At 39.2% G+C, this 21120-nt stretch overlaps 1 protein-coding gene across 2 annotated transcripts in view; it reads left to right on the plus strand.

Moving 5' to 3' along the window:
- The window catches only part of PACRG (parkin coregulated), a 234919-nt gene that overhangs the window by 109777 nt on the left and 104022 nt on the right, over positions 1–21120 (plus strand). The window contains exon 4 of one of the 2 annotated variants that reach the window (XM_083496650.1): positions 4511–4660. The exons of the other annotated variant lie outside the window; for it this stretch is intronic. Within the exon in view, the coding sequence (XP_083352776.1) occupies positions 4511–4660 (150 nt within the window). The remainder of the gene's footprint in view (positions 1–4510; positions 4661–21120) is intronic. 2 annotated transcript variants of the gene reach the window in all.

Below are 21120 nucleotides of genomic sequence, written 5' to 3' on the forward strand. Positions count from 1 at the left end.
AACTCCTCCTCACCAATTGTGCCTGAAAAATTGTGATTTTTTAAATTTTATTTTACCATTTGGAAGGGTTGATGTCTGCCCAGGAGATTGGAATTGTTATTTTCCTGCAAATGACCACACAGAACAAGGCAAATTGGTTGTTGCAGCACCAAGGAGACCACCTGGTGATCAAGTGAAATGAGGACTTTTGAGCCTCTGCCTCCATTCCATCTCTTCTAGGTTCTACTCACTTTTGGAGAACTCAGGTCTCTTCAAAGGCCATTCTCTGGCCTGTTGGTGGACATTCCTCTTATCTTCCCTAGTGTCCCACCTGCTGCTTCCTTGTGCTGCTGGACTGGTGAGGTTATGTGGGAGCCTGGGAGGCATTTGGTTCCTAAGGTCCAGCAGACCACTGTAATGGTTCCAACTCTGGTTCTAGAAGCCCTGGTGCTGTGCCATCTGGTTCAGTGAGCTCCCTGCTTACCTGCTTCATCTTATGTTGTCCTCTGATCACCGCCATCAGACTCCTAGCTCCTGGTGGCTGCACCATCCAGTTCAGTGCTGAGCCATAAAAAATTGTTTTAGCATTGCTTTTTTCAGTGCTGCTACCTGCCAACATAAGCCTCTGATGCTGCTTGGTAAGATTGCAGGGAGCACTGATGTGGTGCATTAGGGCTCCTTGCCCAGGACCCTCTCGAAGCTGGCACTAGAAACTGGTGTGACTTAAAGTGCGACCCTAAATTCTTAATCGATTCCCTATTAAGGAATTCAGGCTCCATTAAAATCAATGGGGTGTTTTTATTTAAAAAAAAATTGACCTAGATGACTTATCTTGAAGTAACCATCTCTTTTATCAAAGGTTGTGAAATACTGGAGCATTGACATTCAATAGCTGAAAAAGTGCATTTGCAATTACCATGTCTAAATTGGATTCTGTAGCTTAGAAAAGTCACTTCAGCAATTCCTAGTGTTGTAAGAAGCAGAATTTCCTGTTATCATTTCCCATCAAGCACAGCTACTATATGAAGCTACTGTCACAAGTATATTAAACTAATGCTTCTGCACAACCATGTCTGAAGGGTTAATTAAATCCTAGTTCCTCTAACAATTGCTGAAATAGAAACAAAAGGTAGGAAACAACTGTTCAGCATGGAATTTTTTGGAAGGGGCTGGATAATCTTGAAGAAAAGTCTACTATAGAAATGAGGAACAAAAGGAACAAAATTCAGGTGTTAAGAACAACTGGAGATCAAATTAGCTGGGGGGAAAGTTGGATTGGAGAAACATATGGTCATGGAGACTGAATGGAAAGGTGGAGCATAATAAATAGAAGCAAACAAACAATTAGCCAGATAGGGGTGTAGCACAGTTTTGTTCCATCAGTGCAATATTCCAAATGAAAATGTTACTCCAGGACTTGCAGGGCGTTTTTTGAAAATGATGACTGATGTGATAAAAATGTTTAGTATCAATGCATAGTTTGGTGACGATAATTGTATTGATTCAATACTACATAATAGGATGTCCTGTATTAGTCCAGGACTTTATGAAGCTCACTAGCCATCTCTTAACACCACAAAGTTATTGTGAGGATAAATTGTGGGGTAGGGAAAATCCATGTGCTCTGCATCCTGGGTAAAATAATAATCACAATAGTATTTTTTAAAAACCCAACAAACTTTGCAATCACTATAATATCAAAGACAGTATCATAAAGCAAATAGCAACAAATTCATCAAAACAATACAATTCAATAAAGTCACAGTAACTCATAGTATTGTCAGGATTCTTGCTAATCACATAGAACTTTAATATGGACATTTGAAGAAAAAAAATAATTTGATCTGGCATTGTCTATATACTCTATGACTTCCTTGAGGGAAAGTGAGCCTTCATAAAATTGTTTTCATTAAAAAGATTCCCAGCACCACCACTATCACTATTGTAATGTTTTACGTTTTTAATGAGATTGTATATTGCAGGACACAGACACATTCTCTGGTGTAAAATTCTGTTTATCGAGGGAAGGTAGCATCATTATTTTTTACCGTATTTGGCATCTTAGAGAGTGACAGATTCCTTCAAGCTATCCAACAACAACAACAACAAAAATCTGCTCTGGTTGGTTTCTGTCTCTTTATCCATTAGATGTCAAAACCATTACTCAAGGAAAAGGAAGAATCTTAAATGATCCGGAACTGTTAGAGTTAGAGTATATATACAAGAGAAACTGCTTTTGGTCAGTGACTTACAGCAACAAATAATGAAATATGGGGATAAGTTAATTTTTTTCCTTTGGCCTGTTAAGAACTGGAAGGTTTGGTACTAAATAGCCCTGTGAAAGGTTATGCACTCAAGCTGTTCCTCTCTGTTAATGTTCTCATATGGCCCTAAGTGGAACATCTGGTCATTTTCTTTTGACAAAACAAGTTACAAGGCATAAATAAGGCTTTGAATTGCCACAGGAATGTATAATTATGTTGAGTAATACATTAACAATGGGATGCGGGTGGCGCTGTGGTCTAAACCATTCTTGGGCTTGCTGATCAGAATCCCGGTGGTTCGAATCCCTTCGACAGGGTGAGCTCCTGTTGCTCTGTCGCAGCTTCTGCTAACCTAGCAGCTTGAAGGCATGCCAGTGCAAGTAGATAAATAGGTAATGCTGTGGTGGGAAGGGAAACAGCTCTGGTTTCCGTCACCATGTCCCCTTGCGCCAGAAGTGGCTTAGTCATGCTGGCCACATGACCCAGAAAGCTGTCTGTGGACAAATGCCTGCTCCCTCGGCCTGAAGCGAGATGAGCGCCAATACTCCATAGTTGCCTTTGACTGGACTTTAACCATCCAGGGGTCCTTTACCTTTACCTTTTTTACCTTAATAAACACATCCTATGCATTCAGTGGTAAGTCACATTAAGCTGAATGGGGCTTACTCCCAGGTAATTGGATATGGTTTTGCAGGCTTGTTGTAGCTCCTCTCTTGCTCCCATAGGTCAAAATAAAGCTAGGTTTTGACAGGGTTATCTTTACTTAAATCCTTATGTATATTAAATTATTAACGCTGGCATTTTTATAATAATTAAATTACTACATTCTTATATAAAATAGTTTCTTAGTGGAGCAGAGAAATCTTTTTGTTACTGGGAAAGTGGAGGTTTTTTTACTTCATAAAGAAGGGTATAAAATGATATTTTAATTGTAAGAAATGGCATGCCAACTGCAGCAGTTCAACCCTTGGAGATTACAGTTGCTTCAAATAAGGAACCTACAAGGGAAATGTCGATCTCAGGTTAGCTGAAGGGTGAACTGATTTTGCCAGGGGAACATCTCCCCTAGTCTGTCCATGCCAGTCTCCCTGGTAATACAACAAAGTTAGAGTCACACCTCTTCCATGCTATCCTGAATAGTTCATGTATCACTCCACATTCTATTTAATAAAGCTGTGAGCTGTTTAATCGTGATTATTGATATTTGCATGTATATTTCCTTCACATGGAAATCATTCTGTATTCATAATATTCAAGTTCAACCATATATACATAGCATATCCCTTCTGATTGTCTTTCTGACTGTGACATCTGCAGTGTAAAATTTAGTTGTTATTTTGAAAAAGGATTTCACAATGCTGGGCTTCATAATATGCTAATCCATCAGTATTAGACAGTCCTCCATAACTGTACAAGTGGGCTTAAAAATTCTGCTACAACTTTGCAAAAATGTGAACGCATGGTAAACATTTAAACCTACAGTATTTAACATTTGTTCCAAGGCTGCATCATTTTGGAGGAGGAGGCCAATAACTTGGATAATTTGTATTCAAATGATACATTTGAAAATATAATTGACTTTTAAGACAAGGGAGAATACAACATTCTTCCTTTAAAAATAAAACATAAGTGAATGGAGACAAAAGGTATTATTGAAAGCCATAGCAAAATTCAGCTGCTTAAAACTACACAAAAATTTCTCAAGTAGGCAAGAATCCTTATTCTTTATCAGATTGTTTGTCTTTTAAAAGAAGCCTACAAGCTTTTCTCTGTAAACATTTGTCTCATTGTGCTGGTTCTTCAAATACTAAGAATTGTTAATTGAAATGAATAAAGCGATTGCTAAGCAAGCAGATACAAACAGGCTAATTGTTGCATTAGAATGTCTCTATTGTCAACATTTGCGGGTTGCCTTCGCGGTTCCATTAGTCCCAGTGGTACTTACTGATAGCTTTTTTTCTTTCTTTCTTTTTTGGAAACAGTAACATAGGCAGCAAGGAGGAATAATGAGCTGCCTTCTTGGGGTTAGTGAGGAGTCAGCACAAATTGTGGGAACAAATAACAGTCAGACAAGGCAGTGTTTTATAACATTGGGGCTGCAATCCATCTTTGGGTTCCTTCAAAGCTGGGCTAATAAAGGCCCACTTACAATCCCCAGCAGAGTACAGTTTAATTAAATTTGTCCATTAGAGGATTTCTCCCCCTCCCTTGTACATTCCTGAAATTAATTCTTCTGTTTTCTGCTTGTCTCTTTTCCTTTATCAAAGATGCGCTGAACCTTCGAAACCGACAGGTCATCTGCATCACGCTCAAAGTTCTCCAGCACCTGGTTGTGTCAGCTGACATGGTGGGGGAAGCCTTAGTGCCCTATTATCGACAGATTCTCCCCATTTTAAACATCTTTAAGAATATGAATGGTGAGTGATCCTAGCCGTTACCGCACCTAGCAAGCCCTCCAGCCAGGAGGGGCTTGAGGCAGGGTTAATTAACAGCACAGTTAGATTTTACTACTGCATATAAACTCAGATACATTTGGCACCCTCTCCTGTTATTCTCCAGGGATGGAGCAAAATTAACAACTTCATTTATTACTTCTTACTGGTAGAGCTTATTCAACACATTACAGAAGCACTGGAGCAGCTCTGTAATCTACCAATAATTAATTTGTAAAGTTTTGTAGCACTCTTTTAATTCATTAATAGATTACACACACTCCTCACTGCTTTCACCTGACAAGTTAAGACTCTACCTCTTGATCCTTCTCAGAACTTTTCTAATTGGCAAAGTTTGGTGTCATTATTTCCTGCCTTGGTACCCAATATAAGTAAAGTTTTAAACTGATTTATTCAGTTTGAAAGGTAATTTAGTTTTAAAGGAATTTGTTATTCCAAATTCTTTATATTCCTGTTGTTATAAAGTTGCTCTAGCTAAGCTGTGTAGTCTTGCTGTTGAGCAGTTTAAACATTTCAGTAGGGAAGTATTTTTACTTCGTTAAAAATCTCATTTTATGTCTTTAAAAATGAAGTTTACTTAATGAAGAATTAGTGTATAAACTCTGCATGCCTCAACCAAGCTGCCATTCCTCTTCAAAACCACTTGATATATTGTTGGACTGGTCACTTTTAAGTAATTACCTTAACATTTTGTGCTATTATTTTAGTATAGCAATGCAGATGAAACTAACTGGGTTTGTTGGAAGCCAGGCTAATTAAGATAATACAATTCGCGAGATGTCAAAAAAATAAAAAATCTGGTATTTCAGTAACATATTCACAAGCCTTACCTTTCACTCACATTGCCACCCTATGCATAGTCTTGTTTAGTTTGTAACTTACTGCATAGTCTTGTTTAGTTTGTAACTTACTTCATGGCCCATAAAGTTTAGGTGATACAGCAACAGTAGTTGTTACTTGGGGAGGAAAGGGCTATTAAATGAGTTGGGGACTTTTGATCGATGCAAATTGTGTATTATTAGCCAATTAACCATTAAAATGCTATCTGATGTGGCTAGAAGAATGGGAACGAGCAGCATCAAGGTAATAATAATAATATTTTTATTATTTGTACCCCACCCATCTAACTAGGTTGTCCTAGGCACTTTGGGTAGTATGGAGAATTGTGGAACGTCGATGAAATGTGACAGTTCATTGCTCTGACATACATGGAGTTCCAGAGCAAGCAGGCTTCTCTCCATTCTCTTGAATGGATGCAACCACTTTCTGTGTCCATCTCTTTTCATGTCTGGTGCTGCCCCTTCTCCTGAGAAAGCAAAATACAAAGCAAATTAAAATTTTTAAATAAATAGGGGTTACCCAGTAGAACCTTTCCCCCCCCCTTAAGTCTATTCTCTCCAGAATCATATTAAGAACTCATCTAAGGAGACAGAAGAATAGACTCAAACTGGTTTTCTTGTAGTTTTTAACATTATAAAATTATGCTTTAAATAGATGGAGGACCATGTAAAAGTAAATTACACTTCTACACTGGTCAGACTATTAGAATTATGAATAAAATATTTGAGGCAATAAGCTTTTATAATTGCTGTACCAGTGCTATTTTTCTACAAAAAGAGGCGCTGAAACTCATGAGCGCCTCCCTTGTTCTCTTATAACGGCAATGGCACCCACCTGAGAGGTGCTGAAACTGAGTTCTGGTGAGTGCCGGCTGAAAAAGAAAGCCCTGGCTATAGGTCTGTTGAAGTTGCACTGCCATATTTTCTGGTATCTGGTTTTTCTTCTTATTCATTGAGAACCCAATAGTTAAATATTTCTGGAGATTAAAAAATAAGAAAAATATAATGTCTGTGACATGGCTTAGGTCTGTTGTCAACCCTGTGACACAACTTGAATCTATTACCTTCTGGAACTCAATACAGTACCAAAATTTGGTGTTTCTTTACAAGGTGCATTTTAAAACAAATCAATGGGAGAAAAAAACCCATTTTTTAGTATCTGAAAGTGTTTTATTTTTGTTGTTAAAATAATGAACCCTTGTTGTGCAGTTCATATTATAAATGGAGTTTTCTGAAGGTGCCTGAGGTAAATAAATGCTTAAAAGAATTAGGAATGCATTTTATGCTTTTTAGTGAGAAGACAGAATTTATGATGCAGGGGGACCAAAGGGAATCTTCAAAGCTTAGCACTGTCATGTGTTGTATTCTATGGATATTATATAAAGCATGGGAAGTGGAAATTAGTTTGATAAGTGTTAGACAGTTGTATCAAGTAAATGCTTTTTGCATAACATAGTCAGGTAAATGGAAATGCCATTGATCTGCTTTAACAACTATTATATGCTGTCAAGTGAAAACGACTGTAACGGCTTATATGCATTATAAAGTAAAAACATTTTCATGTCATCAATTTATCTTATTCAGTAGTGATCAATAACTGTTTGTGGAATGCTGTGCAGATTAAACAGCCCAGAATATTTTGAAACAAAACCCTGTTGACCTCTGCAGCATACAGAGTAAAGGCACAGATTTAAAATGTATTAAATTAAGTTAATCATTTTGATATCTGTAAGCCCTGATGTGCTAAAAGTTAAAGCGTTAAAAGCTTCTTTTGTAATAGAAGGCCATCATTGTTGGTCAATAAAATGTTGACCCATTGAAATTAATGAACCTAACTTAATCATGTTACTTCATTTCACTGGGTCTACTCTGAGTAACAGTGAGTAAAACCATCCCATGAAAAGACATTAACTTCTGGAATCAGAACTTTGAACATATGCAATACTTCCTGACAGTTTATCTATAGATTAGTGGGGAACCACTAGAGTTAACTATAAGACTTGTAATCACAGTTATGCAATACAAACTTACTTTGCGTATTAAGTGTTAACTGGAACCACTCACAGAATCTTAAGTCTAGTCACTAACCGTCTGGATTTAAACACATTAAAGTAAGTCACACACATCTCAATAATCTGGTTAAGGCCATCTGTTGCCTACTGAAATCCTGCCTAAATCAGTGGAATTAGTATTCTAGTGTTAGTAGTTAGTAGTCTAAAGGTATCTGACAGTGCTATTTTATAAGGTAGCATTATCTGAACACAAGATTCCTTCATTTTCAGCTAATCCCGCCCCCATATGACACATCCCACAATTTTTGGTATACCTCCCCGCCCTTCTGGAGGGACTTTTCAGCAGTTGCAAGGGCCAAAAAGCGACGGGGGGGGGGATATCTACTATGTGAGTAGATATCATGCATGCACTGCTCATGCAGTGAGTAGATATCATATCATGATATCACTGCTCATGCAGTGAGTAGATATCATATCATGCACTGCTCATGCAGTGTTGGATTCCACTCCCTAATATAGGGGTAGTCAGTGTGGTGCACTTCATAAATATCGGACTGCAACTGTAATCAGTTCTGACCATTAGCCATATTGGTTTGGGCTCATGGGAGCTGCAGTTCAAAACATATGGAAGGCACCATATTTGCTATCCCTGCCATAATACTTAGCAGCCACCACTAGGTTACTGCAATGCATTATATGTGGGGCTGCCTTTGAAGATGATTTGGAAACTGCAGCTGGTGTAGAATTTGGTGGCCAGGTTGCTCACTGATGCAAGATGGTCTAAGCCAGCCTTTCTCAACCTGTGGGTCCCCAGATGTTGTTGAACTACAACTCCCATCACCCCTAGCTAGCAAGGCCAGAGCTTGGGGATGATGGGAGTTGTATTCCAACAACATCTGGGGACCCACAGGTTGAGAACCGCTGGATTAAGCACTGATTGCACTGGCTACCAATTATTTTTGGGTTCAATTCAAAGTGCTGGTTTTGTCCTATAAAGTATCATGCATCTCAGAGCCCCAGTACTTCAGCTTAGGAAGCTGTCTTATCCTGAGTCAGACCATTGGGTCCATCTGACTCAGTATTGTCTACACTGACTGGCAGCAGCTCTCCAGGGCCTCAAGCAGGGTTCTTTCCTAGATCCACCTAGATATGCCAGGGGTTGGGACCTCCTGCATGCAAGCAGATGCTCTACCATTGAGCTACAGCCCTTTCCCAAGGACTGCCTCTCTCCATAGGAACTGACCCAGCCTCTTCTCCATGTGCGCCCACCACAGGAGGTCTGGAGAGGGGAAACGTAAGAATGGGCCTTTTCAGTGGTGGGTCACCACTTGTAAAAAGGTTTTCCTCTAGGGGGCTTGCCATCCTTGTCAAGTTTTGGGTGCCTTTTTATTTATTCTTAAATATTATTTATTTCCTTTAGATGTAAGACCTGCAACAGCTACATAAAATGAGAATTAAAATAAAACAACAGTATTATTATTATTATTATTATTATTATTATTATTATTATTTATTTGTACCCCGCTCATCTGGCTGGGTTTCCCCAGCCACTCTGGGCGGCTTCCATAGAAACCAAAAATACACTAAAATATCACACATTAATAACTTCCCTGAACAGGGCTGCCTTAAGGTGTCTTCTGAATGTCAGGTAGTTGTTTATCGCTTTGACATCTGATGGTAGGGCGTTCCACAGGGCGGGCGCCACTACCGAGAAGGCCCTCTGCCTGGTTCCCTATAGCTTTGCTTCTCGCAATGAGGGAACCGCCAGAAGGCCCTCGGCGCTGGACCTCAGTGTCCGGGCAGAACAATGGGGGTGGAGATGCTCAGATAAACCTTTCTAAATATATTAACAAAGTTGTGTGTGTGTGTGTGTGTGTGTGTGTGTGTGTGTGTAAACAGATCTGAAATGATGTATAATAATGTATATGCTTAGATTGCTGACCATTTGTTTTTAAAAAACACATTTCCTTTTTACCTGCACTTTTGGCCCTTGGTTTTCTGCGTTTTAAAGAATTTTGGATCCATGCCATCAGCTGATAGGTAGATGGGTGTGGTTTGGGGAAATGACCTGGTGGGCCAAATTGGACTTGCTTGCATGCCAAGATTGGTCTGCAGGCCAGAGGTTCTCCACCCTTTGTTCCACTGTAGCTGTAACAGGAAAGCTCTGCCAAAGTTACAAGCATTTTCTGTGGCTGATTAAGTGACAGCTTTATTTACATTCCAATCCTATGCATGTCTAGTCAGAAGAAAGTCCTATTGCTTTCAATGAGGCTTACTCCTAGATAAGCACGAATAGGATTGCAGCCTTCATCAGTTTTCCTAACCATCTGTATTCGGGTTTTTATAACATACCGTCTAACACATTTGAAAAACTATAACACTTCCTATTTATTATTGCTGTATAATTTGTAATTACTGACTTAATTTCTTAGATGGAAATGCAGTATTAGCCTGTGTGAAATAGAACTGACTCAGCAGTGATTAATTAAAAGTTATTAATACTTAGCAGTTCCTTCTGATGTGTTAATAGCCTAATTAGTTCAGCATCTTAAATGACTGAAAAAAGAAAATAGAAGATTCACCAAGTCAGATGATGTGCTCCATTTTGACAAATGTAACAACATCAAGGCATTTAATATCCACCCAATATAATGATTATTGGCTAGTGGATATAAAACACTATATGGCCAGACGTGAATCCTGAATTCTGCTTCCTTTAAAAACAAGTCATGTTTTAAAAACTGGCCAAATAAAGTATACATCGGATAAAATGTAATTACATAATCCCTAAGTATTCTGCGACTACCCAGAAGTCCAGAAAAGTGAATGCAATGCTATGTAGTACATGAAACATGGTACTGTAGTCAAAACAAACAGCTCCATGTTGAACACTCCTCAAGTGGTAAAACTTAAATGTCTAGATATCATTACACTACATATTTTTTTCTTACTCCTTTTCATTGGCTGCTGCTCTCAGAGGTAAAGAACTACTCGAGGACTTCCGGTCGGCACCAGCGCTTAATGGCGGTCCTACCTCCGAGCTCCGGAGAAGGACTGCTCCGCATGTTTGGGTCTTACCCGCTACGGCGAGCGGGGGACCCCTAAAATCTCAGGGGCTGAAGCCTGAGAACAAGGAGATTCGGTGGGCACCTTTGCGCCCCCCGGTACTGCGAAAGAGCCTTTTTAAAGCCTACGGAGCGGCATCGGGAGTGAGCGCGGTGCTGAGAGTCGCTACCCAGCCTGCGGAGTGAAGCCGCGTCGCCATAAGCGGAGAGTGCCGATTCCTTCCTGAAAAGAAAATCTGGACTGAATTCCCGTGAGTAGGAGTTGAAAAACAATTGGGACCTTTTAAATTGTGAAAATCGGACTAAAAGCGGGGAGGTTAAAATCAAGGAAGTCTGCCTCCCCCCGACTGCATGAAAGAGAAAGCAACGGAACTTTAGATCTGCATCCGTTGAAACTTGCTTTTTGTTTAACTTAACCGGACATTTAGACTTCAGATCTCCCCTCTAGCTAGCAGGGCAGAGGGGAGGTGAAAGAGACTTTAGCAACTGCATGATCTACCTGAGGTAAAAATCCTCCGCTGCCTCAGTCATCAAAAGCATGAAACGGTCTGCCTTTTAGGACAATAGGACACTGAACTGACTTTTTCCTGTAAAAGTGATACTGTGATACAAAGTCTATACAGTGTTTGGCTACAGTATATTATAAGACGAAACAGTATATACTGGGAAACTGTGGTAATTTGTAGCTACATGCCTTCAGCTATACTTGCTTTAACTGTGTTAACTTTTTTACATCTTTGGATATTCTCCTTTGTCTTTGTACTTGGACATCTTATTTTTGGCCATTTTGATTTGCTCCCCCTAGAGGGTAAAGTAAAGTTTGCCACGGCCTAGGACAGTGGAATTTTCCAGCGGGGAATAGCTCCCGTGGGAAACGACCTTGACATGAGTGGTTCACAAGAAGAGATAGTCACAAGAGCCAAGACCAAGCAACAACAACAACAACAGCTGCAGCAGCAACAGACAAAGAAAAGAGGCTCAATCTCAGGCGTAACTGCTGGATCTGCAGGAACAACAGGACAAGAAAAAGGGACAGCTGTCTCTATGGAAGCCGTGACAGAAGCCCTGCTTAAAATAAATCAATCTTTGGAGTCTTTGACAAAACAGACTTCAGAAAATACACAAAAATTAACAGAAATATCAGTAAGACTAAACCAGAACACAGAATCTATAAATAAATTGGTGGAGGAAAATGCTACCACGCGTAAAATTGCTGAAGATGCCAAAGCTACTGCTGGAGAGACACAAGAGAAATTAGAGCCGATTGCTAAGAAGGTTTATGAGCACGACGCAACTTTGGCCTTGTGGGAGTTACAGAGAAAAGAGAGAAATTTGAAATTAAGATTGATTCCAGAGAATGAAAGAGACAACCTTGCAGAATATCTGACACGGGAGTTTGTTGATTGCTGGGATCTTGAGGAGGACGAATTTAAAATTACAACAGCTTTTAGACTGGGCAAAAAGCAGGACAGAAAGACCCCGAGAGACTGCCTGATTACATTTAGATCCAAGGAGGAAAGAGACAAAATACTAGGACTACATTTTGTAAAGGCCTTGCAAATTGGAAACTCAGCTGTACAGATCTTCAAAGATATCCCAAAATACATCTTGGACTTAAGAAACTTTTACAAGGATTTAGCTCTTCTGTTAAAGAAAAACTCCATCCGCTTCAGGTGGGAATTCCCACAAGGGCTGTCTTTTGATTACAAAGGAAAGAAGGTGAAAATAAAGTCAATTCAAGACAAAGACAAATTTTTGGGAAGAAACCAGGAGGACCTGCAGAAGGGGACTGTGGATCCAATTGCAGAACAAAGGAGAGCATTAGACATTCTGAATTTCTCGTTTGGACAAAAACCACCACCATCAGAAGAAGAGCAACAACTTGGGGCTGTTGGAGGAGTGTCAGAAAAATAACAAGATGGCGTTGCAACTCCTTAGCTGGAATTGCAATGGGCTCAATGGGCCTCTGAAGAGAAGACAAGTATTTCATATTTTGAACAGAGAACAACTGGACTTGATATGTCTACAAGAAACTCACATAACTAGAGCCCACAGGAGACTACTTACAAATAAAAGACTAGGACAAGAATTTATTTCATCAGATAAAGTTAAGAAAAGAGGAGTTGTAATATATGTGAAAGAGAAATGGGCCCCAAAAATGATATTTAAAGATGAACAAGGGAGATATCTGGCAGTGGAGATACAAGTACAAGGAGAAAAATTTTTAGTTGTTGGGATCTACGCACCAAATGAAGGTAAATCTGACTTCTTTAAGAGACTCCATGAAATTCTGATGGACTATTTGGATTACAATATGATAATCATGGGAGACATGAATGGTGTGGTCTCCACCAACATGGACAAGGCACAAAGACTAACAGTCAGCAAGGAAGGGAGACTTCCTAAGACTTTTTTTGAAATGACGGAAAACATGGACTTGATAGATATATGGAGAACAAGGAACCCTCTGGAGAGAGAGGGAACCTTTTTCTCTCAAGCAATGATGACCTGGACCAGAATCGACCAAATCGACCAAATTTGGATTACTAGTGGTATGGCTCCAAAGATTAAGAACGTGGAAATCTGCCCAAAAACTTGCTCCGACCATAATGCCGTGAGGATGGAGATGAAACTTACAACAACTGGTCAATTTAGATGGAGAATGAATGACACCCTCTTTCGAGATAAGGAGATCCTTATGAAGGCCCAAAAAACTTTAAAAGACTATTTTGAAATAAATTTGAGGGCCGATGTGGAAAAAAGAGTGATCTGGGACGCAAGCAAAGCGGTGATGAGGGGCTTTTTGATTCAACAAAACTCAATAAAGAGGAAAAAACAAAATGAGAAAAAAGAAAAGATCTTGGAAAAGATAAAGGAAGGAGAGAAAAAATTAAGAACAAAACCAAAATCCCAGGAGATCTTAAGAGAGATTAAGTTATATCAAACACAATATATGGAATTGATGAACCAAGAGATTGAATGGAAGATAAAGCAAATGAAACAAAAGACATTTGAATCAGCAAATAAATGCGGCAAACTTCTGGCATGGCAATTGAAGAAAAGGCAGAAATTAAATACGGTTACAAGCCTAGAAGTGGATGGAAAGAGTATATCCAAACCTAATGAAATTAGAAATTGCTTTTTGAGTTATTTTAAAAAGCTTTATACTCAAGGCCCGCAAAATTGAAGAAGACATAGACAAATTCCTTGATAAATATGGATTACAAAAAATCTCTCATCAAAGTAAGATGGATCTGAACCAGAGAATAACAGAACAAGAGATAGAGGCTGCCATTCAGAATATGCAACTGGGCAAATCTCCAGGACCAGATGGACTGATTTCCAGATACTACAAATCGTTGAAGGAATGGTTGATTCAACCACTAAAAGAAGTTTGTAACGAGATCCTTGAGGGAAAAAAGGCACCTGAATCGTGGAAAGAGGCATATATTTCACTCATACCAAAGACAGAGACTGAAAAGACTCAACTGAAGAACTACCGCCCAATATCACTACTTAATGTGGATTACAAAATTTTTGCAGACATTTTGGCAAAAAGATTCAAAAGAGTGCTGATGGAAAAGATTCATAAGAACCAAGCAGGCTTTCTCCCCAAAAGACACCTAGCAGACAATGTAAGGAATATAATAGACATTTTGGAAAAGTTAGAGGTGAATATAAACACTAAAGCAGTACTGATTTTTGTGGACGCGGAGAAAGCCTTTGACAATATTTCTTGGAGCTTTATGACAAAGAATCTCCATGGGATGGGGGTAGGCCAAGGTTTTGAGAATGGTATGGCTGCAATATATTCTGAACAAAAAGCTAAATTGATTGTAAATAATGTAGTAACTGAGGAACTTAAGATAGAAAAAGGAACACGACAGGGGTGCCCAATTTCCCCATTACTCTTCATTTCAGTTCTGGAGGTGTTGCTGAATATGATTAGGAATGACCAGCAGGTTAAAGGAGTGCAGGTCGGAGCTAAACATTACAAGTTAAGAGCCTTTGCAGATGACCTAGTATTGACTTTGCAAGAGCCAAACACTAGTACGAAAAAGGTTTTAGAAATAATACAACAGTTTGGCCAGGTAGCTGGATTTAAGTTGAATAAACAAAAAACCAAAGTTTTAGGAAAAAATTTAACAGATATGGAAAAGGAGAAATTCCAAGAGGAGACAGGGTTGACAGTGGTTAAGAAGGTGAAATACCTAGGGGTTTACTTGACATCTAAAAATGTGAATTTGTATAAGGACAACTATGAAAAATGTTGGTCAGAAATTAAAAAAGATCTAGAAATATGGTCAAATTTGAAATTGTCAATGTTAGGCCGAATTGCGGTGATCAAAATGAATGTATTGCCTAGAATGTTATTTTTGTTTCAGACCTTGCAGATTCTTGACAAGATGGAATGTTTCAAGAGGTGGCAGAAAGATATTTCGAAATTTGTCTGGCAGGGCAAAAAGCCCAGAATTAAATTTAAAATATTGACAGACGCTAAAGAAAGAGGGGGGTTTGCCCTGCCGGACTTAAAATTGTATTATGAGGCAGCAGCTTTATGCTGGCTGAAAGAATGGATGCTCCTCGAGAACACAGACATTTTGGATCTGGAAGGTTTTAACAACGCTTTTGGTTGGCATGCATATCTATGGTATGACAAAGTCAATAGTGCCTTCAAAAATCACATGGTTAGAAAAGCATTATTTAATGTTTGGATAAGATATAAAGATCTGTTGGAAAACAAAACCCCTAGATGGGTGTCACCAGTGGAGGCTAAAGCAGTGAAGAAACTCAATATGGAGGTCGGATGGCCAAAGTATTGGGAAATTTTGGAACAGGATGGAGATAAGTTCAAATTACAAAGTCATGAGAAATTGAAACATAAAGTACAAAATTGGTTTCAATATCGTCAAATAATGGAGTTTTTTAAACAGGACAGGAAAATTGGCTTCCAGGTGGAAAAATCAAAACTAGAAACTGAATTGTTAGAACCCAATACTAAGAATCTATCTAGAATGTATAACTTGTTGCTGAAATGGAATACACAGGACGAAACAGTCAAATCGGCTATGATTAAGTGGGCACAGGATGTTGGGCATAACATCATGTCAGCTGACTGGGAATGGTTATGGAACACCGGTATCAAATTTACGGCATGTAATGCTTTAAAGGAAAACATTATGAAAATGGTTTACAGGTGGTACATGACCCCAGTCAAGCTGGCAAAAATTTATCATTTGCCCGATAATAAATGTTGGAAATGTAGAGAGACTGAAGGTACCTTCTACCACCTTTGGTGGACGTGCCCGAAGATTAAGGCTTTCTGGGAAATGATCTATAATGAAATGAAAAAGGTACTTAAATGTACTTTTCCTAAAAAGCCAGAGGCCTTTCTCTTGGGCATTGTTGGCCAATTGGTGTTAAAGAGGGATAGAATTTTCTTTATGTATGCCACAACAGCAGCAAGAATACTCATCGCAAAGTATTGGAAGACACAAGATCTACCCACTCTGGAAGAATGGCAGATGATGGACTATATGACATTGGCCGAGATGACAGGCAGAATCCGCGACCAACAAAAAGAGACGGTGGAAGAAGAATGGAGAAAATTTAAAAGCTATCTTAAGGACTATTATAAACTTAATGAATGTTAAAGTGTTGTGGTTCTTAGAAACAAAGGGATACAGTGATATAAGGTCAGAATACAGAGAGGACTAAGATGACAGAGGTTGGAAAGTAACAATTGGGAGTTGCTACAAAATCATGGACATTGGGATGCAGAAAAGGGGGGGTATGGGGAAGTCACAGAAAAGAGGTTTATGAAAATATGTTATGAAATTATACGTGTATGTTTGTCTTTTTAAGTGTTTGTTTGTTCTTTAAAAAATTTTGTAAAACCAATAAAAATTTTATAAAAAAAAAAAAAGAACTACTCTGCACAATGATGTAAGGACACATAATGGAGGAAGAAACTCAACAAGGTTTTACTGTTTTTGGTGGCAGTGCCATTTTTAATAGAATGTAGCTCTGCCCTCCTTTCCAGAACTTTTTTTGGTCAGCACTGGGTCTGAAAAGTGTACTTGTGCTGTTGATTGATTTTCTAATAGGGATCAAAAGAGTCACTGGTGCTCCCTGAACTTGTTAGATATGTTGTTGGCCTCTTACCATGCTTGCTTGAGGACATGCATCAGAACCTACCTCTGAGTTGAAGGAGTCCCTCAGAAATAACAATTGACTGAGGAAATTAGTAGTCTGGTGCTGAGATAACCTCTTCCAACTTCAGGTTCTGACTTTATTAATGCTGGGGACCAGACTGCTGGCTGTTCAGTAGAGCTGGCTCAGCAAAGCAAATTTGCTAAATTAAAAACAGCGTAATTTCATCTAGATTGTGGAGCACCAGCATAGAACAGGGGTGTAGATAACCAGTTCATGGGCCCAGTTAACTCAGCCCACAAGTCTGTTTCACACAAGCCATCCCTACCAGCCGTACACTTGCTTTTATGTACAGGTGTGGGGCAAGTAAGAGATGATTCTATGTTTTAGTATTGTTCATCGCTGTGTTTCTTAGAAGATTTGCCAATGATGATTTTAAGAATGTTCTATACTTGGAATAGGCTGGCACATTTTTCTTAGGACTCCTTTTGGAAAGCAGGTTAAGTGATTTACAGGAAGTTATGTTTATTTTCAGAATGGTTCTTCACTTCTGTTGCATGTTTGTAAACAAATATGTTACATCTCAAGGGGACATATGGTTTAAAATTTGTTTCACTACTTAAAGTGACATATTTCTATGTTAAATGTGCAGCAAAAAGTTGTCTAATGATTCAAATGGGTTGTATTTATTTGTCACACATATTTTGAATTAATGTACTCAATTAAAATTCTATTCTAGGGAGAATATTTCTGTGAAAGACAGTGCAAAATTGCTATGCTCTGAAAAATTGGTTTTGCTGTATCTGCACCTGGCTTTCAGATTTTACAGAACAAAAATGAGAACAGATTCTAAAAGCTGTGGAACATCAAGGGAGGAACATGCCCCACCTCTCCTCATTTCCAGTTCCATGTTACCGACAGTCTTTAAATTTTGTCATAGCTGGTCACATTGACAGTACATATAAGTAGTATATCCCTTATATAACTCCAAATGCTGCTAGATATTTCATGCTGACATCACTTTCTCCAGTGAAGTCATGGCTGCCAATGGGGACATGAATAAAGATGCTTTGAACATTTAACAGAACTGGGAACAAAGGGTGCTTTCTCTCTCTTGCTTCCAGGTTGTGTGTGAAGGGAGAGAATCACTCACTTTCTGCACAATGAAACACTCCTGTCCTTGTTTTTATCACATATTCAAGGTGGCCCCAGGACTGTGTCTACTGAGTGGTGCATCATCTGTATTCACAGTGGAATAAGGGACCAAAGACTTTACAGAACCTAAATGGTTCCATACCCTTGTTACTGTACTTCACTCATGAAAGGGAGTGGCTAGTGCTGTGGTCTAAACCACTGAGCCTCTTGGGCTTGCTGATCGGAAGGTCAGTGGTTCGAATTCTCATGACTGGGTGAGCTCCTATTGCCCTGTCCCAGCTTCTGCCAACCTAGCAGTTCAAAAGCACACCAGTGCAAGTAGATAAATACGGTAGGTCCCACTGCGGCGGGAAGGTAAATGGTGTTTCCATGTGCTCTGTCTTCCATCATGGTGTTTTGTTGCGCCAGAAACGGTTTAGTCATGCTGGCAACATTACCCGCAAAGCTGACCCACATGACGCCCGCTCCCTCAGCCTAAAAAGCGAGATGAGCACCGCACCTCATAGTCGCCTTTGCCTGGACCTAACCGTCCAGGGGTCCTTTACCTTTACTCTACTTGTTACATTGTTTTAACCCGACATAACAATTTGTTTATTGCTTTGTTTCTGATTGGTATTCCAACACATGTATGAAACATAATTTATCCAGATGCCTTTTAAAGCATATTATGCTCTTTTTTTTACCTCATGTGCTTTCTATCCTTTGTCTTTGTTTTACACCCACACACCCACATACACATAGTACATTTGTGCTTACTGCAATTTTCACTGGCTGATATACTGCTGGAGTTAACCACATGACACACGCAGCCCCTTGTTGACCTATGTGTGAAAATTCTGATGTATCGTCGAACCATACCACTAAATCAGCAAGTGCACTGCATAAACTCTTTATGACTGAAACCTCACCTGGTGATCCATGTATCCAGGTCAACAGTTTATGGGTGAAATAAAGCATATTTCTGGTTTGCAGACACAAGTGATAGAGAAATTACTATATCCCTTGCTAATCTTGTCCCATGGTCAATTGCCTTCACTGCTGGAAGAAAAATACAACATTCTGTAATTTCCAGTCATGTTGCCTTTCTCTTATTTTCCAATACTGAATTTTGTTGTTCCAGCTCTATTAGACTGAAGAAACTGCTGCTATCAGGCAATTCTTTCCCCCCATTATTGGCACTTAAGGACCATAATTATTTTTTCTTGTTACATTTTGCTTTGATAAAACATCACTTTGCTAAACAGTTACATTACAAGTAAGTGTGCTTTACAAGTGATATGTGTACAAGCGTTGCATAGTTGATGGGCTGATGGAATATAATGACAGTTATTTATAAATCAACATTTTAGATCAATCATTGTGGAAATTCCCCTCATTTCTTGGGAAAAGAAAATTAGCAAGAACCACTGAGTCCCAATTTGAGTTCAGAAGAGCTCTGTTCATTTATATACAGCACCAAGATAGCATTAAAGAGAAGTTTCCATTAGAGTAAAACAATACACTGGCTACTCGAACCTGGAGCAATGGCTTAGACATGTTTCTATGATAGAGAAAGGGTTGCAGTATATGTACTTCAGGAAGGTGATCAAGGTGGGGGGGGTTGACCTCTCAACTCCAAGTATTCTTGGCAGATGTGAACTTTCTGGGTTTAAATTCTGACTAAACATACGGAAAAACCTTCTGACAATAAGAGCTGTTCACCAATGGAACAGTCTCCCTTGGGAGGTTGTGGACTCTCCTTCCTTGGAGGTTTTTAAGCAGAGGTTGGATGGCCATCTGCCATGGGTGCTTTAGCTGAGATTCCTGCATTGCAGGACGCTGGACCAATGACCCTTAGGGTCCCTTCCAACTCTATGATTCTGTGATCATGGCACTGAATCAGTCTGGTCACTGGTGGATAACCTTTATCAGGAGAGAGACAGAAGACGTATAACCCTGTTGGTTCTCCTTCATCTCTCATTGGTGTTTTGTACCATTGACCATGTTATCCTTCTATATCACCTTCAGGGAATCTGAGTTGAGGATACTGTTTTACAGTGGTTTGGCTCCTGTTCCCAAAGCCATTTCAGAGAATAGTGTTTGGTGATGATTCATCAGTCCCTTGTCCCCAGTGCTATTCAATATCTATATCCTCTGATGGGAACATGCGCTCAGTTCCTGCTTTGAGGGCATGACTTCTTCAGCAAGACTTGTTCTGCTTGGTAATTCTATCTTTAACAATGCTTTTCTCACAGACATTAAGCTAACCAGTCTGTAATTTCCTGACTCCCCTTTGGATCTCTTCTTTTGGTGTTGTTTGGTGTTTCATTGGTCACTTTTAGTCCTTAGATACTAAATAAGGAACTTGGGGACAAGTTACTTATTTTGTTATATGATCAGCATTTTCTCATCTGAATTCTTTAAAAACTCTTGAATGGTTGACATAAGGACTGAGTGATTTGTCATTTTAAACTTGTTAATAAGGGCAAGAACTTCATCACTTGTCACCACTGTTTGCCTCAGTTTGTCACTCTAGATGGCTGGAGACCCAGATGCCTGTAAAGTCTCTAGCTCCCTTACACACCTCCCCAGACTTTATGATCATCAGGGGACATCATCATCACTTCTTATGGTGTCACAATCTTCTTGAGATACAGGGTATGGTGACATGTGAGGGGACATTCTCTGCTCTGGAATTCCTTCCCCTCTCAGGCGCAAAATGTTAACTGTATGAACCAATGTCATACCTATATTCACCAGCATTGGAATATTTCCTCTACATTGTCTAGTTAAATTAAATGATGGTAAACATAAAAGTGCACCTGGCTGTCTTGATTTTCGGAAAGGTTAATATAGAACAGTCTTTGCCCACACAGCAGGTCATGTCTAGTTTTGTTAAGGATCTAATACATCTCTTTATTCCCATCTGCTGTTATCCTCTACTCTGAAATTAAACTGATCATAAAATGGCTATTCAATATCTATTAAAACTTTTACATGCTTATGGCCTTTGATTATTACCTCCCAAGGTAGCCTACATCACCATAATGCTGGCCTTCAATTTAATGCTTTGTTAGTAAATGCTGTATAAGCTGTTCTTTACTAGGATACTGCAATCCTTTGTGCCGCTTAGTTATTTCTCACAAGATTTGACTCAATTGTAATTTATTGCCACACAACATTTACATAGTTATACACTTTGTATCAGTAATTGCAGGGTG

The sequence above is a fragment of the Podarcis liolepis genome (assembly GCF_965112155.1).
Source record: "Podarcis liolepis genome assembly, chromosome: 3".
Classification (NCBI taxonomy): domain Eukaryota; kingdom Metazoa; phylum Chordata; class Lepidosauria; order Squamata; family Lacertidae; genus Podarcis; species Podarcis liolepis.